General features: G+C 36.5%; 6 protein-coding genes across 6 annotated transcripts; 4 read left to right on the forward strand and 2 right to left on the reverse strand.

The window, feature by feature from the left end:
• Positions 1-1,539: 1,539 nt before the first annotated feature.
• LOC114724510 (histone-lysine N-methyltransferase, H3 lysine-9 specific SUVH1-like) lies at positions 1,540-3,823 on the forward strand. Its single transcript, XM_028910860.1, has 2 exons — positions 1,540-3,565; positions 3,670-3,823. The coding sequence occupies exon 1, from the start codon at positions 1,540-1,542 to the stop codon at positions 3,523-3,525; it is 1,986 nt and encodes a 661-aa protein (XP_028766693.1). The 3' UTR covers positions 3,526-3,565; positions 3,670-3,823.
• Positions 3,824-4,768: 945 nt separating this feature from the next.
• On the forward strand, positions 4,769-7,862 carry LOC114724522 (probable protein S-acyltransferase 1). The gene is made up of 5 exons (XM_028910875.1): positions 4,769-5,250; positions 5,515-5,691; positions 5,780-6,088; positions 6,536-6,757; positions 7,289-7,862. The coding sequence occupies exons 1-5, from the start codon at positions 5,146-5,148 to the stop codon at positions 7,709-7,711; spliced, it is 1,236 nt and encodes a 411-aa protein (XP_028766708.1). The 5' UTR covers positions 4,769-5,145; the 3' UTR covers positions 7,712-7,862.
• A 3,989-nt stretch (positions 7,863-11,851) lies between these two features.
• LOC114724515 (probable protein S-acyltransferase 4) lies at positions 11,852-15,711 on the forward strand. The gene is made up of 5 exons (XM_028910864.1): positions 11,852-12,189; positions 12,780-12,968; positions 13,275-13,583; positions 13,874-14,095; positions 14,766-15,711. Exons 1-5 carry the CDS (start codon positions 12,109-12,111, stop codon positions 15,321-15,323), a joined length of 1,359 nt encoding a protein of 452 aa, XP_028766697.1. The 5' UTR covers positions 11,852-12,108; the 3' UTR covers positions 15,324-15,711.
• Positions 15,712-15,878: 167 nt separating this feature from the next.
• On the reverse strand, positions 15,879-17,734 carry LOC114724585 (probable aquaporin SIP2-1). Its single transcript, XM_028910959.1, has 3 exons — positions 17,450-17,734; positions 16,676-16,936; positions 15,879-16,316 (listed from the first exon to the last, which is right to left on the reverse strand). The coding sequence occupies exons 1-3, from the start codon at positions 17,732-17,734 to the stop codon at positions 16,152-16,154; spliced, it is 711 nt and encodes a 236-aa protein (XP_028766792.1). The 3' UTR covers positions 15,879-16,151.
• A 1,188-nt stretch (positions 17,735-18,922) lies between these two features.
• LOC114724607 (proteasome subunit alpha type-3) lies at positions 18,923-23,886 on the forward strand. The gene is made up of 10 exons (XM_028910984.1): positions 18,923-19,135; positions 19,302-19,341; positions 19,423-19,506; positions 20,458-20,531; positions 21,390-21,476; positions 21,569-21,653; positions 21,774-21,820; positions 22,131-22,196; positions 23,191-23,281; positions 23,588-23,886. Exons 1-10 carry the CDS (start codon positions 19,032-19,034, stop codon positions 23,657-23,659), a joined length of 750 nt encoding a protein of 249 aa, XP_028766817.1. The 5' UTR covers positions 18,923-19,031; the 3' UTR covers positions 23,660-23,886.
• Positions 23,887-24,514: 628 nt separating this feature from the next.
• Positions 24,515-26,807, reverse strand: LOC114724601 (glutelin type-D 1-like). Its single transcript, XM_028910973.1, has 3 exons — positions 26,538-26,807; positions 25,276-25,996; positions 24,515-25,064 (listed from the first exon to the last, which is right to left on the reverse strand). Exons 1-3 carry the CDS (start codon positions 26,731-26,733, stop codon positions 24,911-24,913), a joined length of 1,071 nt encoding a protein of 356 aa, XP_028766806.1. The 5' UTR covers positions 26,734-26,807; the 3' UTR covers positions 24,515-24,910.
• Positions 26,808-27,263: the final 456 nt, after the last annotated feature.

A 27,263-nucleotide genomic window follows, 5' to 3' on the forward strand; every position in this document is an offset into this window, starting at 1 on the left:
GCATTACTTGGCCCATTCTATCACACACTAGCAATAGATTTGTTAAAGCTGGGAAACATGATGAGACGAAGTAAGATTTAAATTTTTATTAGGAGAAATGCTTATGTTTAGTATCTGGTCTTTAGTAAGAAAATATCTGTGCTTTTAAAAAAAAAATGCTGGCAAGACCCAAGCAACAGTTTTGTTGATTTTTCAGCAATTTGTTTTAATTAGTTGAAAATTGGAATCTAACATTATGAAAAAAAAAAAAACACGTCCGGGGTTTATAATGTACAACATCTCTTTATTTTGAGTGGATTTTTCTATGCATTTTGAAATAGAGAAAACAACTTTTTTTTTTTTGCATCATGTAAAATTTTAAAGAATTGTTGTGAACAGTGAGGTTTAATAAATTTTATATGCATGCCAGCCTTAATTAGATTATGAGCATGTAAGTTTACTATATATATATTAGCCTTAATTAGATTATGAGCATATAAGTTTACTATATATATTTTATACTTTTTTTATCATCATTTAATTCTATTAAGCACAAAAATAAGAATTACTTTCGAAGCATTCTCTTTTTTTTTTTCATCCTATAAATTATGTCCTTCCATTTTTTTTTTCCTATCAAGTCCATTTTTCTTTTGTTTTTTTTTGTCAGTGCGACTCATTAATCGAGGGAACCTAAACTCATTATTACTCATCATTATTCAACGTTGACCCAAAAAACAAAAAAATTAACTCACTCAAAATCCCCTAGCTATTCTTCGTATGAGACGCCACCAAAACTAACGACTTTCACTATGAGTGAAATTACAGAAATAAAAAAGGAGATTGATAAAATTGCATAAAATCTACATCGATAAATGATTATTGTTAATAATCAATAAAAATGACCTTACTTCTCCTTATTTTTCTCTCCTCAATTTTCACTTGATGCGAGAAAACACACGTTCACTCTCCCATGAATCCTCATCACGCACAGAACGGTTTGGGAAAGATACATGAATGAACTCCGACGTACGAGTTGAAACTTGGAAACAACATCTGCCAAAACCCATTTCAGGCACGCTTCATTACTCTTTGGCTATGTCCTTCTAATTTTACTCTTTCACAAATGTTACGGAATTTATATCCCCACTCGGTTTCATACCACATATTATACTCTCAGATCTGTTAACGCACCTTCGTCTCTCTTTCAAATTCTAAAGATGAAGTTTACGTGCTCTCTCTAATTTCAATCCATTTTCCATTATTCTCTCGGATAGCTTTCTCACTTGTTATCTTGTCGTTCATGTTTATGATTTTCATCGTGGCCGGTTATTCAGAAAATTCCATGGCTTGTGCATGCATATTCCAATTGCTTTGCTTGCACTTTTCTGCTTTAATTTTCGCCATTCATGTTGGTAATACGTTTTTTTTTCCCCCCATTTTTGCGCTCTTTAATGTTTGCTTGCATGCCTTTCCTTTTTTTGTGCACAGAGATGTATGAATATTAAACTTGGGGAGGAAATATTATAGAAGAGAGTATTTCTGCTGCTGCAAAACACAGATATGGAATGGGATCAAGACTCTATTCATCCGGCACCCAGCTCAGATGACAAGTCCATGGTTTTGAATGTGAAGCCATTGCGAGCTCTTGTTCCTGTTTTCCCTTCACGACCGAACCTTTCTTCATCTTCAACACCTCATGTTGGCTCTCCTCTTGTTTCTATTTCTCCACCTGGGATGGCTCCTTTCTATCCATTCTTCTCCTCGCTGGACTCCCAGACGCTCTCTCATCAAAACCCACAAAACCAGATACCGAGAGCAGTTCCAATCAGTACAATTAGAACACCATCTTCTACAAATGAGATGCATGGAGGTGAAAGAGAAGGAAGCAGCTCCCAGGCGAAGAAGAAGAAGAAGGGAAAGCAGGATGGTGGTTCTGCGTCAGCTGATGTCGATGAAGATAAGGTGGTTGATGATATTCTCAAATCAATCAATCCTTTAGTTTTGGATACATTACATCAACCTGACAGTGGGAAGGACTCAGTTGCATATACACTAATGATATATGAAATACTGAGAAGAAAGATCGCACAAATTGAAGAGGCAAAAGAAGGGGATGGAGTAGTCGTGAAGCGATCTGATTTAAGAGCAGGAACTGTTATGTTGAGCAAAGGGCTTAGGACTAATAAAGAGAGACGTGTTGGAACTGTACCTGGTGTTCAAGTTGGAGATATTTTTTATTTCAGAATGGAATTATGCGTGGTGGGATTGCATGCTCCATCCATGTCTGGAATTGATTACATGGGCGTCAAAGTTAGTCAGGAGGACGAGCCATTAGCAATCAGCGTCATATCATCTGGAGGATATGAAGATAATGTTGATGATGGGGATGTGCTGATTTACAGTGGCCAAGGTGGGGCTTGCCAGAGTAAAGAAAAGAGTGATCAGAAGCTTGAAAGGGGGAATCTTGCATTAGAAAAGAGTCTGCATCGAGGTAATGAAGTAAGAGTCACAAGGGGTCTAAAGGAGTCTATGAATTCCAGAACAAAGGTATATGTCTATGATGGTCTTTACAAGATCCAAGAATCTTGGGTGGAGAAGGGAAAATCAGGTTTCAATGTGTTTAAGTATAGATTAGTCAGGTTGCCTGGGCAGCCTGAAGGATATATGATATGGAAAGCAATTCAGCAATGGGCTGACAAGTCTACCTTGAGATCCGGGCTTATATTGCCTGATCTTACTTCTGGAGCAGAAAATTTACCTGTTTGTCTTGTAAATGGTGTTGATGATGAGAAGGATCCCGCATGTTTCACTTACTGTAATACTCTTAAGAATCTGAAACCAACAAATCCTGCGGAACCATCTACTGGTTGTAACTGCATTGGTGGATGCCTGCCCAGTAATTTGAGCTGTACTTGCATTCAAAAAAATGGGGGCTGTCTGCCATATTCTGCAAATGGGGTACTCACGGACCTGAAGTCTGTGATCTATGAGTGTGGTCCTTCTTGCCAGTGCCCTCCTAGTTGTCGAAACCGAATTTCACAAGGTGGATTGAAACTTCGTTTGGAGGTTTTCAAGACTAAGGATAAAGGGTGGGGTCTAAGATCCTGGGATCCTATTCGTGCAGGAACTTTTATATGTGAGTATGTAGGAGAAGTCATAGACAATGCCAGAGTTGAGGAACTTGGTGGTGAAAATGACGATGATTATTATGTTTTTGACACTACACGCTGTTATCAGCAACTGGAAATCTTTCCTGGTGACACTCAAGCAACTAAGATTCCAGATTCACTCTATATAACTGCGAGAAATAATGGAAATGTCGCTCGCTTCATGAACCATAGTTGCTCTCCAAATGTGTTCTGGCGTCCCATTTTACGCACAAATACAGATCAGTCTGATTTCCACGTTGCTTTTCATGCAATCAGGCACATCCCTCCTATGACAGAGTTAACTTATGATTATGGGATAGTTCAGCCCCTCACAGAGAGCCACAAGAAAAAGGAATGCCGTTGTGGATCGGTGAAATGCAGGGGATATTTTTGTTGATTGCATATCTACTGATTTTCTGATATGGAAGCTTTTTTAAGTATGGAAATGGTTTGTCTTTTAGTTTCTGTATTGACTATCTTGTTTATTAGGTATTGGTACTTTCCCTTTCCTTGACCTTCCACAACAAAATGGCGCAAGCAGGAACTAAAACTAAACTGGATGCGTTCAAATATACTTAGTTCATGCATAGACCAGAGAAGAAGCTAAACTAAGATCATAAAGGAGAGATTGAAATATACTGCTTCAGAAAGAAGGAAGACCCGAGAAGAAGAAAACGAAAATGGAGAGAATAAAAGGAGAATCTCTCCCAAGCCGTTGTCGTCTTTTTCAGCTGGAACAGGAAGATGTAATATTTGAGTTCATACTTAGTTCATGCATAGACCAGCTTTTCCCCCCCAGACAACGCCAGCGAATTGGAACAAGAAAGATCAGGTTGTTCATTAATATTACTTAGAGGTTGTAAATTTAAACTCTTTCAGGACACAAATCATGTGTAATGCTGTATCTCTTCCTCCGCTGGGATGCTTTTAGGTTTTTCTGAAGAAGAGCTGTGAAGTGTGAGGATGGACTTGGGATTGTGATTTGTTTTTGTTGTCAGGAATAAATAAAACTAATATTTTCCTCTCTTTTTTAATTGGAAGATTCAAATTGATTATTGGAGGTTTGGTAAGTAAAGCTTCTAATGAAAAGCAAATAATAACAGGGTAAAATGTTTTTATTTAAACAATAATAAAAAGTAACATTGTTGAATAATCAGCTAATTAATACTAAAAATGCAATAGATACTTTTTTAGAAAAATCTTATTACGTCTATCTTTCTAATTTTATTCATCCTTGATTAGCAACAGTAAACTTCTCTTTTTCGTTGTGAATAACAATCGTAGTATTACGTTATTAATCAATTAAATAAAAAGTCATAGAAAGCAAAAATAATAATAGTGCTTTTTAAGTAAACACTAATGATTATTTTTCAATGTAAAAAATTATCAGAATCTAAAAAATAATTAGTAAAAGACCAAAAGGGATACGAACAATATTTAGATTCTACTTATATAAAATAAAATGAAAACCCCAAACAAAAGCTGTTTAACAGAACCTGTTTAACAGATCAGGACCGTGATATTGGCTTCAGGACGAGAAACCATCAACGAGGAGCGGACAACGTTAAGCATATAATGATTAATGAACAGCTAATGTGGAAAACGAACAAAACCGTGGTGATGAGGGGGAAGAAGAATAAGAGTCAGTAAAAAGAATCTTTGATATGGTTTTAGAAAACTTTCTGAGTTGATTTCTAAAATAGTTGTGCCCGCTAAAAAAGCGGTGGGAACAGGAAGGCGCCAGGACTGGTGCTGGTTTCTTTAGGGAGAGAGAGACGGAGATGAGAGATAACCAGAGGGGGTGGCTGAGATTTGTAAGAATGAGAGGAATGTAAATTAAGAAGAAAAGAAAATTCCCAAAGCTATGGCCAATTGATCTCATTTCATTCGCTGACCCGCGGGGGGAAACGAAAACCCGCCCATTCCCAACAACGCAAGTGGTGTGGGTTTTTGCGAAAGAAAGGAGATCATTGCACAATCACAACGATCTGGCCGTCGTCTGGGAATTTTTGCCGTTATGAGTAGCCGCAACAGCCACTCTCCCTCCGATCCTTTGGCCGTGGCTGTTGAACCTTCGAAGCCTAAACCCAGGAGGCTCTACCAAGTTTGGAAGGGAAACAATGTACCTTTTTTAGTCCTCTATCTCTCCTTTGAAATTGAATTGGTTTCCTCCTCATGGCACGAATGATGTTTAAGAATGCAGCTAGCAGACACGGAAGGAATTATTTTTATGAACAGTGCAATTTGTTGTAGATTTCTTATTATATTGATGTTGATGACATTGATGATTTGCAAGTCGATGAACTTTCTTTTTCTTTAATTAACATGCCGATATGATATTATATGGGCAGTTTCTGATGAAGCTTCTCTTAATTATCCTTGTCAGAAATTTCTATGTGGGGGGCGATTAGTCTTTGGTCGAGATGCAAAGTCTCTTTTTCTAACAACATTCATGATTGGAGGTCCTGCACTGTTGTTCTGCATAAGAATGCTTTTAACTTTTAGAGATGATCCTCACTTTAGTCGTCCTGTACTGATTGGAGGACTGGTTCTCACATTTTTGGTTGGTAAAACTAGGAAATTTTCTTGGCAATAATGCGTACATTGCCTACCCTTGATATGTGAATCTGACATTTGAATGCATGATGCAGGCTTTTACTTTTTTGTCCTTGACTTCTTGTAGAGATCCAGGAATTATCCCCAGAAATTCACGTATACTTGAAGCAGATGAAGCTCTTGACATAAATTCAGCATCTATGGAGTGGTTAAATTATAATTCCAACAGTCTGAAATTACCTAGAATGAAGGATGTGAAGGTCAATGGCCATACAGTGAAAGTGAAGTTCTGTGATACTTGCTTGCTGTATCGTCCACCGCGGGCATCACATTGCTCCATCTGCAACAACTGTGTACAGAAATTTGATCACCATTGCCCATGGGTTGGTCAGTGTATTGCAGCTGTAAGTTATCCAAAGCCCACCCTCAATCTCATCGAATTCAAATTTAATGCTATTTAGGAACATTACTTTTTTAAAAACAAAAAGAAAAGGTCGCTTTTGTTTTCCTCCTGTAATTTTTTATTTTATCCGTCTTATAGCTTGTGCTGGTTAATTCTTTGCCCTCACTTATAGCTTTGTTGTATATAAGAAAGAACTTCTTTTCGTATCCATCTGTTCATCTGCACTACTTCTTTTCCTGCCAGTTTTCCCCAAAGAAAAAAGGAAAGTTTTTTTTTTTTTTTTAATCAGCAATTCTTGAGCATGGGTTCAGAAGTAGTCTTAGATATGGCTAGATAACTCAATTAGTCTCTTTTGTTTCTTCTGTTTGCAGTTTGTTATTTCTCATAATACTGATTCTCCTCTTCAGGCCAAAAAAACAAACTGATTCTCCTCTTCATGTTGTTGCAGCGAAACTATCCCTTCTTCTTTTTGTTCATATCATCAACAACCTTGCTGTGTATATATGTATTTGTTTTTTCTTGGATTAACATCGGTCGGAAGAAGGGCAAGTTTGGGCACAACATGGCACACGATGCTATATCAATTATTCTTATTGTATATTGCTTCATAGTCATCTGGTTTGTGGGCGGGCTTACAGTTTTCCATCTTTATTTGATCTCTACCAACCAGGTATTCTTCTTGCTCCTCCTTCTGTTTTGGGTCTTCTTTCCTCTAATGGCTGCTATTATTTCGACGCATGCATCTGATCATCCTTGTCTGTTCTCTACTGTAGTCCGATTCGAGAGGGAAAAAATTGTTAATGTGCTGATTTAAAAAAGAAGAAAACACAAATTTTCAGCTAAGCTAGACCTTGTGGTTTGGTGACTATTTTCTTTTGAATGTCTGCTATTATATCATATGCGGTGGGACATAAACCATAGAACCATAACAATAGTCCACGAAATAGAGATAAATTATTGATTAAACTTCTTGCTATTTTCCAAGGAAGATTTATCGAGGTATGAAAGACGCTTCTATACTTGTTCTTGGACACATGTTCTGTCACTTCTGTGTTCTATTACTTTTGCCTCTGGTGTTCATTGTATACGTAATTCTCAAATTCGACCCTATTATACATGTCTTGAGTCTTGACTGTTGAGACCCACAATCTATATTATTCTCATGTGTTGTTGGCATTTGGTGTTTCTTTCTTGTTTATAGACAACTTATGAGAATTTCCGGTACCGCTATGATCAGAAGGAAAACCCATATAGACGGGGAATAATCAAGAACTTTTTAGAACTGTCCCTTTCAAAGATTCCACCTTCAGCGATCAATTTCAGAGCTTGGGTTACAGAAGAAGATACAGAAAGTGAATCCGTTACTTCAGATCTTGGAAAAAGCTTTATGAACTCAAAACAAAAATTTAACATGGACACGGGAACAAAGAGTGGCAAGGATGGTGACAGGAGACTTCCAAGTATTTTACAAGATTTGGATTACAATGACATTGACAATTTGAAGAAGGCAAAAGATAAAGAAGCGACATTTAGCATTTTCGTTCATGCTGATCAAGAATCAAAAAATTCACGATGGAATTCCAAAGTAGGAGTAGATGCTGGACATGATAAACGGGACCAGTAGCTCCTGCATATTACATAGCTGGGTTCTTCAAAGACAAAGGTAGCATTTTGACGTTTGCTTCTGTCTGTAGCAATGCCCTCTGGGGAGCACTAATGTATATATTCTTCTAAACAGTCAATTATTAATGAGAAATTGGGATGTTTTCTGGTAATGATCCATAACTTGTAAAATCCTTTTCAAATTGGTTTCTCGCATTGATTGCTGCAACACAAGAGCAGTCCAAGATCAATTTGCTGAAATTGTTATAGCATATAAACTAAAGGACTTATCCTGAATCCTGATAAATATAATTTCCTGTTTCATGAGGATGAAGGAATTACTCCTGAATTGTCTCCTTCTGATTAATAGCTCCTAAGTTTGTGCTGGTAGGCCTAATTGCCTTGAGCTCTCGAAATTTAGTGAGCATGAGTTCCTAAAAACAATAAAAATAAAAAATTATTGTCCACTAGTTGTTGCGTCAAGTGGCCAAGAATGTTGGAAACTAGCGAGCAGTGAGTTTGTGATTTTCAGAGTGGAGACTAACTCATGCATTCAACAATTCTAAGAACTAACGCTGAGGTCCAACTATTCAATAATCAACTCGTTAGATTGTTATCATAACTAATGAACCAGTTTCTCATTGGAATGATTGTTTTGTGCTTTGTTTTCTTTTGTCTCAAAGAACAAATTATTTTTATTTCAGAAAGAAAAGATTCTTCTATTCTTATTTATAAGACATCGTTTGTAGATTATATACGAGGTCTTATAGTTAGAATCGAAGGTGATTGATATTACTATTTCCAGTTCTTAACATAAAATTTACTTTGTAGTACAGCCGAAGGTAGTGATTTAGATTCAGGTTTTACATCAAAAAGGGGAAGGGGTAGGTTTCCTAGGTTTCTTCCTCTTCCCTAGTTGCAATGTAGGATTACCTTACTGTGACAATACTTCCTCACCGTTTTATGATGCAAGTCCAGTCGCGCATACGTGAAGTGATTTGTGGGTAGTGTATTTTAATGTTTAGAATTCAGATTTTGCAGATAAGTGAGGTGACAATATGGTTATGAATAGAGAATGAGATGAAAAGTCTACATGATAGCGAAGTCATTCATTCCTCTGTCCTCTGCATGAAAGCTTAAGATTGACAAGTTACTGTAAATTGGCTCATCCAACTCATGACATTGCGGGACATGCGAGAGCTACAACTATGATGCATGGTCTACCTCTTCCTGGGTTCTCTGGGAAGAAACTTCAGCTCTCGCTTGTCTTTGTAGTTTGGATATCAAGGAAAATATAGATTCTGTTTACAGTATTTTGGTAGATCAGAACCAAACCTATGAAAAGCATTCCCACCTGCATGTTGAGAATGGGGTTTTCGAGAAGGACAAAAAACTACTACTTGATATGTGGACAATGTTGTTCCTCTTTTTGTTCAGTTGAGTTTATATAAGAATTTTTTTCCCAAATGCTGCAGTATATAACAGTCAAAAACAAACTTCACAACGAACCAACAATAATATTTTGATCGAAATAATGAAAGAGTTATCAATGAACTGGTTACAAAGACTCCATATTCTTCTTCAGAGTTTGGTTCGTCGTCATCATCTATCAAGAAAATTAATTAAACTACGTACGAAACAATGAAGCCATTGCAAAGAAGATATTCGAATGTGTCCATCTCATAAACTCTTATGCTTGTTCAAATTCTGGATGTCTGAATTTGAAATGATCAAAATTTTACATTGATTATTTTTCTTAGATGCCTAATGTTCATATTTTTTTAATTCAAGCTTATTACAAATTTTAAACCCCCATCAGATTTTATATATTTTTGAATTGAGATTTTGTTGTTACGAATAATATATATATATATATATATATGCATGGGTTTAGGCTGTCCCTTTTTTAAGGTAATATATTTGTGGGTGATCTCCATGCGTGTGGTTCTTGTTCATGGGTTCTACCCATTAGCCTCCATTGAATGCAAAGGACAGGAAGAGGAGACAAAAAAGATGTCTAATGACTAGTGATTCTGATCCGTTAATATGCAATTCACCGCTCAGCTTAATCAAGAAAACATTTATTTCTAGGATACAAGCTCGACGAAGGTTTTTTTTTTTAAAAAAAAATCAATGATCTTGAAAAAGTTTTTTTTTAAAGATAAAATCTAATCCTTTTATTTTAAACGAACACAAATAGTTTTGATTTTTTTTTTTTTCAACTGAGCTGTCATGTTTCTTGTAGTTAAGGACGACGTTTAGACAATTATTATTACTATTACTACTATTATTATCGTTGTCGAATATTATTTCTTTTATTTTGCTGTCCAATTCTCAGCAGTCAACAGTAAGATATTAAAACACAACTTTTAAATTACAATAGTTTTGTGTAATTATCAGATTTCAGCTTTTTTTCAGAATTTTTTTTGGCACCCATAAGAGAACTAGATTTTTTATTCAGTACATTTTACAATACATTTTAATACATGTGATGTAATGATATTTCCGGTGCTCAGCATTGTTGTCGACCACTGCAGCCCGGTTAATACTGCCAAATGCCAGCCACGCTTCAGGGTGCATCTTTTTTTTTTTTGGGGTCAAAATATTTAAGCAGCATCTCTGTGTTTTGTTAAATTGCCACAAGACGCCTGTCCATTAATCATTACAAATTTAATACGCAAATTAAAAAAATTGAAACGTAAATATTAAAAAACAATTTTGACAAATTTGTTAAATAAATGTGAAGTATGTAATTGTGACCTACCGTGAGGTAAGACAAGGCATAAATATGCAAAGCTGTCAAGTTCTTGTTGATAAACTATCTCTATTAAACCACACACATACATAAACTAGAGATTATCTTTTTTGGCATTAATAAACATAGTATTATTGGACAGCAGGATATAAGCTGTCTCAGGATAATGAAAATTATGAACCATGAGCTTTTAAATTTATTTAAATAATAATAACATATACCTCCCCATTCCAGTTTATTATAGACTTGCCGTGCGGCTATCAACAACAATCTTTTTTTTTGGGGCCAAACTACAACAATCATTTTAGATTCGTCCAAGTGTAATAAAAGAGATTTTTATTTAGCAATAGGGTTGAGTCTAGCAGAAGAAGTTAATTCCTCATAATGTAACGAACAAGGTTCAAATCCCCACTAAGAGAGTGTTCACATTTAGTGCCCCGACAGTGCTTCAAACAAGATTGTCTCCAATAGAAGATACCTGTGCTTTAGCAAAAAAAAAAGAAATTTTTATTTTTTGAAACTTTTCATTTAAAATTAGAATACAAATTTCAAAAATTTTTCACATAAAAACTTCAAATGAAAAAGAACCTCCAAAATTAATAATATATATAAGGATTAATATAATCTTTAATTTTTTAAATTTGTCCTCATTTTAGTTATAGTTCCTCAAATTTCAAACCACATGTTCTAGCCTCTTTAAGAGAAAAATGGTCTAGATTTTTATTATATTATAGGGACCAATATTTTAAATAAAAAAAATTTAAGGGACCAAAACCAAAATGAGGACAAATTTGAAAGATAAAAATTTTTTATAACCCTATATCCAGATACAAGAAATATAATACTTTACATCCTTAAACGATTAATTTAATTTATCAAATTAATTTTGAAGAATATTTATATTCCTCAAATAATTTTAAATATATAATATAAACATATGAAGTGGTTTTTGTTTAGTAAAATATAAAAATAAAAACAGCCAGAAATTAAAAAAAAAACGCGTCAAAGTCGAATTGAATTGAGGGGTGTTTGTATGCCTCTAAAAAGTAAAAACACTTTTTAAAAGCAGAATTCTTTCCATATACTTACTTTATGTATTATAAAATTATTTTTAAAACTATGATTTAATTTTTATTTAAACACTTTTTAATTTGTGCGTGACGGGGAAAAAATAACAGAGTTGAGTTTGTGCGAGCACGTAATGGTTAGAAAAATAAAAAGGGCCAGGTTGTGCCGCCCCACTATACATTACTAACATGTCGTTTTTGTAAACAGAATCAGACTAGGACCAGCGGGAATGAGGGAATCACGAAGCGCGTGAACCCCACGAGAATTGGAACGTCCGCCCGCCCAATTATCCTCCAAGCTGCCATCACCTTTCCTGGACAGAAAGGGACAACCAAAGTTCGTCTTGTGTGCGTACATCATCTTTCTCCAAGAATATTTCCTTGCTCGCCTTCTCGATTTTGATCCCACACCGTCCTTTTCTTCTCTCTTATCTGCATTGTCAATTTTATTGTTGATTCTCAAGTACACTGATTCGACAGCTGCGAAAAGAATTTGAACGTCTCTGACGGCTTCTTGTTTCAAAGCTGGATGATTGGAATTCGACATGTGTTTTGTGTTGGGAGAAGTTAGTTTAGGTTGAGAGCAGGAATCGGCAGATGGGGCCTTCTACTCCTTCTGGCAGTATGGCCCAGAACGTGAAACGCAAGAGGCTTTACCAAGTATGGAGGGGGAGTAACGTGAGTTTTTTCTATGCCTTTTGTTTTGTTCTGCTTTTTGTGTTGATTTGTTGCTTCTTGTCTCTTTCTTTTTTAATTTCATTATAATGAGAATACTGCATTTTTTGGACTCCCCTCGCCAAGACGTCAACTTTCTTTTCTCGCAGTAGAGTAATGGATTACGAACACAACTTATCGATCTGATTGGAAAGCACTGGTGTGTTAATACGAGTCCCATTTCCTGGGAAAGTAAAAGATAGTTGACTGATTATGCAACAGTGATTCTTGACTAACATATAAAGCCTTTTTAATAAATTAATATTCACGATGTTAATTGTGAATCCATGGTGTTGTTATATTTTAAAGTAGTTTGGGTGCCAGTTAAATTTGAAGTCTTCACTTAGTTTTCCTCCGATCGCATATCATTTTCCTAGTTTATGGCATGGTTATGTATATTTTGAACTTGAAAACATCTTCCATCTGAAAACATTGATGTAGTTATGGTAAATGGAGTACACGCAATGTATATTATTGAACTACGATGGACGTTCAGAAGCAATATTGTATATGTCCTACTTCACTGATTTAGCTTTCTCTTGCCTTTCTTCCAGAGATTTTTTTGTGGTGGCAGAATTGTCTTTGGCCCTGATGTAGCTTCCTTATTTCTCACCACACTACTAGTTGCTGGACCTGCAATTGCATTTTGTGTGAAGATATATATTAATATTAAAGATACTAAGAACCCCGGTGATGCATATCAGTATTCCGTATTGACTACATGCTTAATTCTCACTAGTTTGGTAAGTTCTCATTACATCCGCCTTTAGACTGACAGCTTTTGGAATTTACTGGAATAAGTTATCATCCCATGATAATCTGTTTTTCTTTTTGCCTACTTGCTTACCCCTTCCTCCCTCCCTATCTTCGAATTCCGATCTCCACCTTTTTCTGTTGACTCTATAAACATCGTGGCAATATTTCATTCTCTTGCTCATTATTGAATTACCTTTGATCCTTGGCATTTTACCATTTCCTTCTAGCTTATGATGAGACCTCCTTTCTTAATTTGAAAGTAAAAGCTTATACCATGCAAAACTCGCATGCAGGACTTAGTATTCCTCTTCCTGACCTCTGGAAGAGATCCGGGAATTGTCCCCAGGAATACAAGGCCCCCGGAGTCAGATGAAGCCTTTGATTTGCCTACCCCTTCCATGGAATGGATTAATGGTACAACCCCTCAACTAAAACTGCCTCGTACTAGAGATGTAACAGTTAATGGCCACACAGTTAAAGTGAAGTTCTGCGACACATGCTTGCTTTACCGCCCGCCTCGTTGTTCTCATTGTTCCATTTGTAACAACTGTGTCCAGAGATTTGATCATCACTGCCCCTGGGTTGGTCAGTGCATTGGAATAGTAAGTTCACTATCCTGCAAAAAATGAAGCTAAACAACGTTTTGAACTGGACCCCCACAGCACTCTCCAAATTTACCCTGTGCAGCTAGGGAAGAAATGCAGAGGACCTAAGTTTAGAATCATTGAAGTACAATGTTGCATTTTTATGCCATTTGCAAACTAATAAAAAATATTTTAAAAAATATACGCTCCTAATTATCTGAATTTATTTGAGTGATTATCATTACTAGACTAACAGTTGACTACCGTCATTATTAGACTAATAGTTGACTATGTTTTTGTAACTGCAGAGAAACTATCGGTTCTTCTTCATGTTTATTTCAACGTCAACCATTTTGTGCATATATGTCTTTGTGTTTTCTTGGATCAATCTTGCCCTGAGTGGTGTTAACCTTGTGAAGGCAATAACACAAGACTATGTGTCAGATTTTCTCATAATATACTGTTTCATAGCAGTCTGGTTTGTTGGGGGCCTCACAGCTTTCCATTTGTACCTCATTTGCACAAATCAGGTGACCATCTTACTCAAAATGTAAATAAGGTCCAATACTCCAATCACTTAAGATGCTTGATCCATCTCAATTTATTGTTCAGGTGCTAGAGGAATAATTTTTGCTATGGCTTGCTTGTTTGGCTAATTCAGTTAGTTGGAAGCGTAAAGTCTATACTGCTATGGCTACGGCCATTTTATGTATCGCATGGAGTAACAATTAGCAGCATTTTAAATTAAGATGTCTTAGCAACTTGACCGATACCTGTTTATTCTCGTTTATCATTTTCTCCTTTCCGAGTTAGCGAGGTTTCGTTGCGGCCTCTGAAAGTTCAATTATTTTAAGCTTTAACAATGGATGTGATTGCATGGTATTTACTCGATCATTAATGCTGTCTTCATGGTGAGCCTGTCCATACAATATAGTTGATTCCATGAACGCACAATGCTATAGTTATAATTCTGTTTTCAGAGAGTTAAGCTGAACCATGATCGTTTCTTTTTATCATATTTTTGTGCTTATCTTAAGTCAGCTTTCATTTAGTTACATTACAGATAGGATCTGCTTCTTTTCATGTTGATTATAATAACTAGATTATTGTCAGTCTTGTGCGTATGTCCCCCCCCCCCCCCCAAAACGATAGATGCTGTTGTCAATCCTAATTATGCATTTAATTTTTGATTTCATACAGACAACTTATGAGAACTTTCGTTATCAATATGATAAGAAGGAAAATCCATACAATAAGGGAATTCTGAGAAATTTTAAGGAAACACTTTGCTCCAAAATACCCTTTTCGGAGAACGACTTCCGATCATTTGTGCTGGTAGATGAACCTGTGATGGCTGGTTCTGTGATTCCAAATATTGAGGGAAGTATGAACCTAAAGGAGAAGATTGACATTGAATTAGGAGGATCTATGCGTGCCGAGGATGGTGGTTTCCCAATCCCTGAAATTTTGCAGAATTTTGATTTTGATAAACTGGAGGATGATATGAAATTTGCAGATCTAGAGGGACGATCTTCTTTTGATCCATTCTACAGTGTTGAAGAAGATGTGAAAGACGCAGCACAAAGCTTTGATACCTCGGCGATAAATTTGGAAAGCATTTCAAATGAACATGAACTGGCAGAATCTGGGCAAATCCCCCATGCTGAAGATGAATGCAGAAAATCCGCTCAAAGGTCCACTGAAGTGGACGAAACAAGTTCAGTTAAGGAAGCTGATAAAAGAAATAGCCAAACTTAAGCTACAAGCCAAGCTTTCTACAGCAATCAGTGCCTTATGATTGGATCCAAATAGGCCAAACGCAAGTTCATTGGTGCCATCAATGTTGTACTGCAGAGGCTGAACTTGCACAAAGTTACTCTAAAGGTTCGACGAGTGTTAGTTGTAAGCCGTAAATGCCACCTTGAGTTCAAGATAATGGATCCATGTTGTTCGGATAAGTTTACGACAATACTGTTCTTGTTTTGCTTTTCTCTTCTTCCACCTTGAGTTCAGGATTTAAGAATGTTCTCTATTAACGGTACGGAGTGCCTGTACCACCAACAGTACCAACTTAATCTCTCGGTGAAGAGAGTAAGGAGGACAAAACAGTGGAGAATATCATTCTCGAGTATTTTCTTTTTGCCCTTAACCCTTTTTCCGCGTAAAGTTTACTCAAGTACTTTTCACTAACTTAGCTTTTTTTTTTTTTGCCCCCCCCTTTTTTTTTCATGTGAAGTTTACTTGTGTATTTTTCATAGTCAAAGGGATTCTCTGCTTCTTTGTTAGTGCTGATGTAAACATCCAAAGACATGCTTAACAAGTAAACCCACGAACACAAGCTCATACGCATTATGCAAGCACAATAATGTACAAGGGCTTAAGTTGATACGGTCAGAGAAATGGCAGGGCTCATAGCCATAACGACACTTACAAATGAGCACGCATCATTTATACTACAAATCATATGGAACGATGATCACGTGTTAGCCACCTGATGAATGCATATACACAACAGAATCTCAAATCTTTAAGTATGTTAATTGAAAGCCAGAAGCAATCAGAGAATTAGCACTGGATAAGGTTTCATCAATCTGATTTAGTCTTGGTGCTGGTTTCCTCTTGTGTTGCAGGCTTAACTAGTAATTTGAATACCCACACTGCAAGTAAAGTTGCCTTTACGGGGGCAAGCCAGTATACAAGGATGTGCTCTTTGGTAATATGATCCCCTCGATTGTAGGCCCATCCCATTACCTGAGGAGATCCAACAAAGTTAGCCTGAGGAGATCCAACAAAGTGCAGATGACAACTAAAAAAAAAAAAAAAAAAGGAAGCAAACAAATGTAATTTTTCCAGGATTACATTCTGAGAAACTTTCTTAGGAATTTACTATCAGGACCCCCAATAAAAATAGAGCTTGTGGAGAACAACTTCTAGAAACTCACATCATAATAGGTCAAACTATATGAAAACAGTCAATTTAATTGTTAAAATTTGATAACTGATACATTAAAATATGCCTGAATTGGGTTTTGTCTTTCTTTCAATGATTTCAGTAGTTGAAGTTCTCTGCAGAACGTAACAGACAGATGGAGGAGGAAAAAAGTACTCACAGAGGCTGGGTTCATAACACCACCAGTTAGATCAGCGCCAAATATATTAAGTGTTAGCTTGGAAATGCTGGAAATCCAAGTCTTCCTGTAGAAACTTCCAGGAAGTTTTGAGGCAAGCCCAAGTGAGATGATGACAATTGCAAATGTTAGTAATCCTTCTGTCAAAGCACCTCGATGAATGTCAGTGCTCAAACGCGGTCCTCGTCCTACTTCAGGAATTGTGGCAATTATGAACCTAACCCCAGTAATAGATCCAAACACCTGAAAATGACAAAACCAAGAAAATATCAGAAATTCGGAATAATAGCCTTCAATCCAGGACTGGCGCTGAAGGCATATATTAAATGCATACAAAGAAGGAAAGAGAAGTGTCGGAATAAGAGCCTTCAATCCACGACCCATAGTTTTCTACTTTTTAGCCCGCCACAACTGTCTAATAGTAACATACAATCAAACAGGAAATTTCAAATCCTGAGAGCACACATCAAACACCAACAAAGAAGGGACTTTGCCAAAAAGGCATCCATACATCAAGCATTCACTCGAACTAATAAGGTTTGATTAAATCTCTGTTAATCAGCTCTAGAATGCTTCAATCAAAGATGATCCAATTATAATGGCAAGCATGCTAGCAGTAATGAATTGATACAATTTTATACTTGCAGATACATTGCCTTAATTAATTTCAGAAAACCTACACTACACAGGTCCTTCCCTCATATTATCATCTTCACATCCCCGAGCTAGATAGACAAACCCCAATAAAAAGCTGACCTGAGTAGGAATTCTAGCGCCAACGCAGAAAAGGAAATTGCTGAAATCCCCAGAAACGGCACCGGCTAAAACTGTGAGAGGATTGTAGGCACCGCCATGGGTCCATTTTCCCAACAATGCAAAAAAGAACATGTTTATAATGGAAAGCGTCATCTTCAGAGCCTCAAGAAGGGTCAGGTGACTCAACCCCAAATATCTGAAGACGAATACCTTAATTAGAACCCCAGACCATACCCACATGAAAGACATAAGGAAATCTGAAACAAGCAGCCGAGCCCTTCCCATCCTCTTCTGCTACTAGGAGCTAGGAATTCTGTGGGAGATGATTCTCTCCTCCGCTCCGATCGAACCCCACCCTACATGGCCATTTCGATACGCTGTCTGTCACCTTGTGGGTATTGCCGTGGGCATGGAGGCATGCAGACGGTAGACCCACGAGCACGGTCAATGGAGGACACCGGGAATCTAATCTCTAGGAGTTCGAATTTTCAGGGGAGACAATGGCCGAAATCATATTTTTCACAACTGAGATGGACCCGCGAAAAAAAATGGAATTTACAGGGGAGGGCGGAAAAGCTCAAGAAGGTTTTGTTTGGACTAAGGAAATTTTTTTTCGTTATGATTATAATTTTCATATAATTTATATATCTCTGTATTAATTAATTTAATTAGATTAAAAATTTAAGTAATTTAAATAATTATGATAAATATAACATTTTTTTTTGCATAAATATAACATTTTTTATAAAGTACCATTATTATCTTTTTTTAATGCCCTTCATATCTCTCCTATTTAATTATTATTCAGAAAGTATGACTAAAGATAATTTTAAAAAATTAATAAATTAAAAAAATATGTGTTATACTTGAGATCAAAACCAATTTTTTTAATCATACAAGACGAATTAAGCCGTTATATCAAGTTATTAACAGCAGCAGAAACATCAAAGCTTGTCTTCCAGATGTGTGGCACTGTGTTTCTAGGCTGCGTCTCTTTATCTGGGGTTAAAAAATCTCAATGTTGATTGATGAAGATTGTATCTTGTTTTAGCCAGTTAGTGGAGAATGATTGTTTTCTCTTGGTTAAAGAAAAAAAGATTGATCTTGCGCTTAGGCTGATTTATTTTTTTTAAAACATCAAAGCCGTTACTGCTTCTTGCCCCTGTTGTAAATATCTGTTTTTAATAAAATCCTTCTTTCATTCGAAAAAAAAAAAGGAGATTGACGGACCATGTGTGTTTTTCAACCGTTGATTTTTTTGCCACCAGTTTTTAACCGTTGATTGTTTAGGAAATATCGATAAATTGTAGTGTGCTTGATTGGTTATGACAAATAGATTTAATTAATTAATAATTAATTGTCCCGCTTATGTCAGTAAAAAATAAAAAAATTTTAAATTTAGTGGGAGTAAAAGCACATAAAATTTGTGTCGTGCCCAAAAAAAAAAAAAAACTTTTCGCCATTTTTCTTGAGGAGAAAGGCAATACCTCTCTTATTTCTATGCTCTTGTAGGGCTCCCGGGGAGACTCATAGTGAACTTCGATCGGGACGAAGATTTAGTGCCAATTGATCGCCGGGAAGCATGAGTAGCATCGGTACAGGTTATGATCTTTCAGTCACTACTTTCTCGCCCGATGGCCGAGTTTTCCAGATCGAGTATGCCGCCAAAGCTGTCGACAACAGCGGGTACACGGCTGCTGCTTCCACTACTGTTTGATTTTTCTTTTTATGCATGTTACTGGACATTCAGAAGTAAATACGATGGTTTTTTTTCCTGGTTTTGCCGATGCCTAGAACATGATTTGTTCGATTCTAGAAATTTGGGATCTTACTCTCGAAACTTTTGTTACAGGACTGTTGTTGGTATCAAATGCAAGGACGGAATTGTGATGGTAGGCATTTTATAAACGTGTTGGTCTCATGATTTCAGCATCTATGTATTATTCTGTTTTACAACGTTAACGTAATTTTAGGGGGTCGAGAAACTTATTCCATCCAAGATGATGCTGCCTGGTTCCAATAGAAGAATACACTCTGTTCATCGCCACTCGGGCATGGTACTGTGCTATTTACTTTTAGTTCTGACTGTTCTGTTTTTGCACATCTTGTTATTTGTTCCTTTTAATCTTTTTAATGGTGCAATAACCATGGAGTGCATACCTGAAAGAGACCTCTATTATATGTCTTCTTATTTAAGGATGGCCTCGACTAGCATGTGAAGTGGTGTGAGAATTGGTAGAATCCTTGATTCTTTAGATGATGGCTGATTGAGCTTGCATAGCACTAGAGATGGCTGAAAGAAATGGTGATAGTTGAGTGTGTTATGGTGATTGAAGAAAATGAAGTTCTGTTAGATAAGTAGCATATACTGGAACTGGATTTTGTTGGGACTAAAACTAAAGGTTAAAAACACCAGAGCAAGTGGTATCCAAACAGCTTCAATGTCTACTTATACCCACCCTTTTCCACAAAAACACAAAACTCTTTGATGCGACGCTTGAAGCTGCACTTCCTGAAGAGGGTGGGGTCCAAGTTTGCACCTTCACAACAAATTCCCAAGAATGCACATAAACTCATGCTTTTTTAGAATAAAGGTTGGGGGTTAAAACTACTTAACTGGAGTTCTTGTAGTGTTTTAAATGGAGTTCTTTTAGTGTTTCTGCGAATTATTGTTCATATTAAGTTGGTCTTGCGGGTTCATAATCATAGCACTTAATTTTATATTCCTATCCTCATACTACAAATAACTGTTAACTGTGATTTTGGGGTGTGCTGTGTTTCATTTCTGCTCTTTGGGAGTAATTGGAAGTCACAAAAAAGCAATTGTGGAGAATTTCTTGTTTTGATATGGTGCAATGCACTCATGTAACTGGCATGTCATTATAACTAGGATATAGCATTGGGCCAATGCATAATTGCTCAAGAAAACAGTAATCTTTTTTTCTCCAAAAAATTTTGATCATCCTTATATTTGAATATCTGTGTTCATAATATTATTCCAATTTCAGGCGGTGGCAGGATTAGCAGCTGATGGGAGGCAAATTGTTGCCAGGGCTAAGTCAGAGGCAACTAACTATGAAAGGTTTTGCACTGTGCTCCTTGCAACATTGAAGATTGTACCTTGATTTCTCTATTTTCACATTTTTTTATGCATTCTGACTGATTCAATACTTTCCCTGTTTTCTCTTGATAAGTCATTGACATGATAAATGGACTGATTGAATCACTATATAGTGTAATTCAGCTTAGTTATTAGTTCTCATTTTGAGTATTAGATGGCAATTTTCACTACTGTTGCTTATCTGCCCTTAATGAAATAGCCAGCAAAACTTTTTCTGGGATAAGTTATAGATTCCATCGTGAAGCCAGTGAGGTGATACCTACCTAGTTTTTCCTGTCCTATAAATTGACAGAAAGACTTGTGGATATCATTGTCTGCATTTAAACATGTCCATTAATTTTTCATCTGGAATATGTTGATATACTCTATCATGAAAGAAGTCAAAGTTATGGGTGAAATGAGGGAGTATATTGTATTGTTCAGTGTTTTAATGGATGTCTTCATAAATTGCACCGCTAGTTTTGGCATATATGCTTCAATGCTTGTGATTTTCAATGCTTAGACTGCCTTTTCTATGGAGAAAGATGCAATTGCATTTCTGTTGATTGGTACTGAACTGAGTATAATTAGAAATAACTGAGTAAACATTTTGAGTGGAACAAACATTTGCTTAGTATCTTTATGTACTAAGGTGTAAACTGATATTATTTTCTTTTTAATGTTAAACATTGATGTTTAAAGACTAAAGGCAGATTGTCTTGATTAACTAGTGAACGAAAACTATGACGATGTTGTACTTTGAGAGTTGTGAGGTATTATTAAATGTTTGTTGGTTCAACTTATGAAAAGAAAATATGTTCATTCAGTTTTTCCTTTCAGTGTTTATGGTGAGCAAATTCCCGTCAAGGAACTTGCGGAACGTGTGGCTAGTTATGTGCACCTTTGTACGCTATACTGGTGGCTCAGGTTAAACAAGATCTGATTAACTGTCAATGATAACCTTCAACTTTTTATCCTCAATGGTTCATTGTATTGAAAGAACTATATTGTTTTTGCAGACCTTTTGGATGTGGTGTCATACTAGGTGGTTATGACAGAGATGGACCACAATTGCACGTGATCGAACCATCTGGTGTTTCCTATGTGAGTTTATATTTGTTATGGCTATGTCATGGCTTTGCAATAGTTAGCATGTTTGTTCAAATTATTTTTTATCAGTTTCGTTTGTATCTTTGAACTGATTGTGTTTTGGTATTTGTTTAGAGGTATTTTGGTGCAGCAATTGGGAAGGGCAGGCAGGCTGCTAAAACGTAAGTGAGATCAGTTTTATAATTTTGTAGTAATCATTAATATGATGCTGTACCAATACAATAATACTTTGGAGGTGATGAAACATCAAATCTTGTGGTTTAAAATTTTGCAAAGTTGCTGAAATACATTGGGAATTCTTCTGTGAAGTTGTGAGAATCATAAGACCTTTTAGTTTATTAGAAATCTTCAAGATAAAACTGTTGTACTGGCTGTAATTTTTGTCTTAAAATGCTTTTGTTGGTATTGTAATATTGAGATGCCAGTTGTAGCAATATGGTTTTAAATTGTTCTGCTTAATGCCTTTGGCAGAGAGATTGAGAAGTTGAAGCTTTCTGAAATGAGTTGCCGCCAGGGGGTTGTTGAGGTAGCCAAGATGTAAGTAGCTTGATTATTGGCTGTAATTTTATATGGCAATTTGTTTGGACATATTTTAGACACAAGACTCGGTAAATTTCACGTTTTGTTGTCCTTGCCTTGTTTTATATATTTATTGTTTTACATTTAAAGTGTGGATTGGCGTGCCAGATATCACAGTCATAATTACAGATTCAAAATGTTGTAAAAATTGAGCAGTAAAGGGAATATAAGGCTTTTGCCTTGTCAGAGAATAATGGGATAGATGTGGCATATCTAATGTGTTGATTGACAATAGATTTTTTTTGAGATTTTTTTTAGCATGATTTATGGAATTAAAAAGTAGTATGTTGACCCCACCTAGTGGGATGAAGTTTTTTGTTGTTGTCATTGGTGTACACATAAGCAATATGTAAGTTTTAGGTTTTTAATACACATTGAGGCTGCGAAAACATGAAAGCAACTAGATTAAAATTTTCATCCATTAAAGGGAATGGTACCATTGAGGCATTGACCACTACTAATCTAAAGTAATGGTAGTTATCATTAACTTTTATAGTTTCTGGAATGCAAGAGTTTTAAGGTGCTGGAGTGTTTGAGTTTCATTCTGTCTTGCCAGTTAAGCTACAGCCTGTTCGGTAGAGGGAGAGCAATTGGATCCTCTTTTCTTTCCTGTTCAATGGTTTTTATCTTATCTCGCTTCTTATCTTTTTAGAATAAAGACATCATTTTTCATCCTCAAAATACTTTTTTTGTTCTGCTTTCTGTTTCATGCCTTTTTCATTTTATATGCCAAACAAGTTGTAAGAAATTTCCCCCTACTTTTTGGCATTCAAAATGCATGATGATGATGATGATGATGATGATCTTTTTTGCGGGGTCGGTAGGGGTTTAAAGCTGACATATTGGGTTCTTTCGTTCTTGCCAGGGGAAGGGGGGAGGATTTAATCTAACCATGACACCCTATGCACTAAAATTATTATTTACAAAATTGTTTGTTTTTGGTGGCAAGCAGTATTTACGGAGTTCATGATGAGGCCAAGGATAAAGACTTTGAACTTGAAATGAGCTGGGTATGTGATGAATCAAACCGCCAACATGTGAAGGTAAATACCCTGCTTTTGTACAAGGGTGTGGGCGTGATCATGCAACACATAAAACAAACGCATCCATAAATAATATATCTGCAGCATCTTTGTTTCATTTTCTTTATCATCTGCTGGCAAACGAGTTGATTGTTAAATGATATAGCTGTTAATATTTTTTGTTTCTCCTGGATTGAGATATTAGGGACACATGCACTCAGGTGCAGAGGCTCCGATTTTGGGCATGGAATTAAATCTATTAGCCAATGTTGGAAGTGTATTAGGATACCATGTTCCCAGGATTAATGTCATTATATTGATACGCAGGTCCCAGATGATCTTTTGGAAGAAGCGAAGGCGGCAGCCAAGGCAGCTCTTGAAGAAATGGATGCAGATTAGGCAAGTGAACAATATTTTTTTATGTTTGGGTCTGTATGTCATGTTCTGTAATCGAGCATTTGGAACATTAATCAGGCTTCATCTTCGGATAGTTTCATCTCCCTGGCTACTCATCCTACTGTAACATGATGTGATTTACTTCCATTTAATTTGTACAAACTTGAAACTTTCAGCAAATATCACCGTCCAACTTTTTCTCGGCAAAAAGTAGCGACATTTGGGTATCATTCATCATCTTGAACCCATAAAAAATTGTCATACCGATACTTCGTTTTAAAAATGGTTTGCCGTCTAGTTTCCAGTATTATGCTGCTAGATATTGCTAGCTGTGCAGTGTTATGTGTCTATCATCTTTCTTGGATTATAGGGCTGTCTATCAGGCAGGTGGGATCGGACTGGAGATGATGATTCTTTTGCTGTCTCAAGTGAATCTCATTGCCCACCTTTGTAGGTCTGCACGCATTGCATTCCATTGCTTTGACCCCCCCCCCCCCAAAAAAAAAAATCCCTTTACCTTTTATGACTATTTTGGACATTCAAGTTGCGAATTTATCCTTGTTAAATATCTTTACGCGTCTCTTTCCTCCTCTCTGTTGTTACCTATAACCGTTTTTTCATGTGCAGTTGAAAATGTTTTAAACATCTAAAGAAAGATTTTCATATTTTGACTGGATTTTTAGATATAGTTATGTCACGTAATACAATAATGCTATAAATATAATGCAAAAGCATATCAATGTCTGAATACATTGATGTCAATTGTGCTCCCCGTTTTTTTCGTTTGAAAAAAAGGATAACTAGTTCGTTGCCAAATGTCACCCAAGAAAAAAAGGGATAACTAGTTATTGTATTTTTTCATATGATAACGAATTTTATAAAAATAAAAGCATAAGAATAAACATAATGCTCTACTTCGTAATGGATGGTTTACAAATAAATCAGTATATTTGCAATATCTATGAAGTTGATTTAGGAAATTGATAAAATAAAATTGTCTTCCATGAAGGATTCGGTACTTGATAAAGGGCATGGGGCGTTTTTGTGGGGATGGAGCATGGAGTACCTTCGCGGGAGAAGTACATCGAGGCCTTGGGATATGTTAAAACCAGTAATGTATATGGTTCAAACACCTCCTTTAACTTCAAAACATAAAAGACAAAACTCAAGTCAAGCGCAAAATCTAAATAATGCTGTCAAAAAGAGAATACAAAGACTTCCTCTTGTCTTGAAGGTTATAGTCATGTCATTTATCTACTTTGGTGGGGGAAAGAAGATGGCGTCATTAGTCCTCTTCGAACGGAAGAGCTGTTCAAGTCCTGAGCCCACATTAAAAGCAGCTTGTAAAACCGCAGGAGACAGGGCTTTCCACACCGAAGAACTTCCAGCCAAATGGGTAAAAATAGGACTGCCAAACAATTGAGTCATAATCAGAAAAATCAGCACTGTTATAAATTGCATCAAACATAAAATCATTCAGAATTTGAAATAGAAGCATAAATATGTTCCCTGGATGCGAAACAATGAAGCTTCTATGACATTAGGCAGAACTTCTTCATTCAAACATGAGAACAGCAATTATGCATATCACAAGAAGGAAGAGAGAGAGAGAGACTTGCTTGGGGGTGGTGATGATAGAGAACCATTCCATTCCATCAAGATCAGCTATCTTTGAGACCACATAGAACCTGGGTACGATTAACAGAAAACCTTCTTTTATGGTTGTCTCCAACACTCTCTCACCATTGGGACCAACAACCTGAACCCTACCACTTCCTCTGACAATATAAGTGACCTGTAAGGCAGAGTCACAAGAAAACCCAGGAGAGCACATGGCACTTCCATCCAACCTAACCAGATCAGCACCAAGCCCAACCTCACCAACCAATGGAAGATTCTTCGTGTTCAAAACCACAACCCTTCCACCTCCTTTAATGTCAACGTCCAATGGAGCCTCTAGACAGTTCAGTACCATACCATTACGATGATCCTGCTTTGGCTCGGGAAGCTTAATGTTGCCATCAAGCTTCACAATGCCTTTGCCTGATTGGTTTCCAACAATAGACTTGACGTCCTTTTCGTCCAAGTCCCAAGCTCGGCCCACAAACTCAGTGGAAAAACCACTGAAGATTCCATCAGAACCCGTGAAGAAGAAGTTGGTGAATTGACCGGCCTTGTGAGCTTTCGAAGTCTCGCCCAGGAAAAGAATAACCAATTCGGCGTCGTTTTTGTTGTGCCACCATGTCACAACACCAAAAGGGAGTGCTATGGCATCGCCCTTCTTAATGGCAACAACCTTCTCTTCTGATTCAGGAAGCACAATTCCGGCAACCCCGTTTCCTGGGAGACGCAATTTCACAATATAATATTGAGTTATAACTACAATACCCAATATAAATATTCAGGACATATTTTTACTATTATTTTGTATGTTTTTCTGTCTTACTTTATCTTTTAATATTGCTCCTCCATAATCATCAACGAACGATTTTAAGTTTTACCTGCCGTTATTCTCAATAGCTCCAAATTGAGTTTCAGTGCCAGATGTAATATTACTTTATTTTTATTCTTGTAATCTTTTTTATGTTAATATATTCAAAATATATTCCGTAAAAAAAACAAGAAGAAAAGAAATTTATTATATTAAAATTTATAAATCAAAAGGACTGATTAGCGCCACTGTGAAAGTGTGAACTCAGCTACTTAATCCCAGTGTCAAATTTTTCAAGAATCAAAGATTTGAGGAGAAAAACCAGACCCATACCATATAGCAACTATTGAAGATAATAAAAACAAATATGAATATCATGCGTGATCACTCCAGTGAAAAAGACGCTTTACAGACATAATAATATATCATCAAAGACGATGGAATAGATACCTTGAAGAACGTAGGCAACCTTAGAGGAGTCGGAGTAGCTCGGAAGTGCAAAGCCGTCCTTCTCGACGGCGAGTTTGGCCGCACCGATGTTGCCATGCCTTAACATGCCAAGCTCAGAGGGGCACCACTCATAGTACGACCCTCCATTACCTCCGTATACTTGTTTCGCCAATTGTGGGCTCAGATCCATCGCCATCTCTCTTCTCTCTCGATTACTACTAAAAACCCTAAATTCAACAACTCTGACTCAGATCAGAGAAGGATCGCAAATCTCAGGCACTATGTGAGTATCCAAACCCTCAAGCTGCCGTGTGAATTTATAGACGATTTTGGTGTGAGATTACGAGTCCTGTGACAACCATAAACTCCAGATTTTTAATTTATTTTAGCTTTTAAGCCATTGTGATAATGTTAGGCAATGTGGAATCTTTATGTGCTCATCACATTAGTGCCCACCACCAAACTAGATTCCCATAGGGCGTATTATTATTTGGAAAATACTGCTTAGAAGATGAAGAAGGAACTAATGAGAAGATAAACGGTTTCCTTAACTGGGCAACAGATATGTAATTTTATTATATTATATTTTCATTAGGTTACAAAATATAATGATAAAATATGAAAAAAAAAATGCACGTATTATGAGTTAGGATACACTCCCTTTCTCACTCGCTCTCTCTTCTATGATTACCGATCTCAAGGAAGAAACAGTGACCTCATCCTTTA

This window comes from Neltuma alba, unplaced genomic scaffold (genome assembly GCF_004799145.2).
Source record: "Neltuma alba isolate B1F8T4 unplaced genomic scaffold, ASM479914v2 tig00012192_pilon, whole genome shotgun sequence".
Taxonomy (NCBI): Eukaryota; Viridiplantae; Streptophyta; class Magnoliopsida; order Fabales; family Fabaceae; genus Neltuma; species Neltuma alba.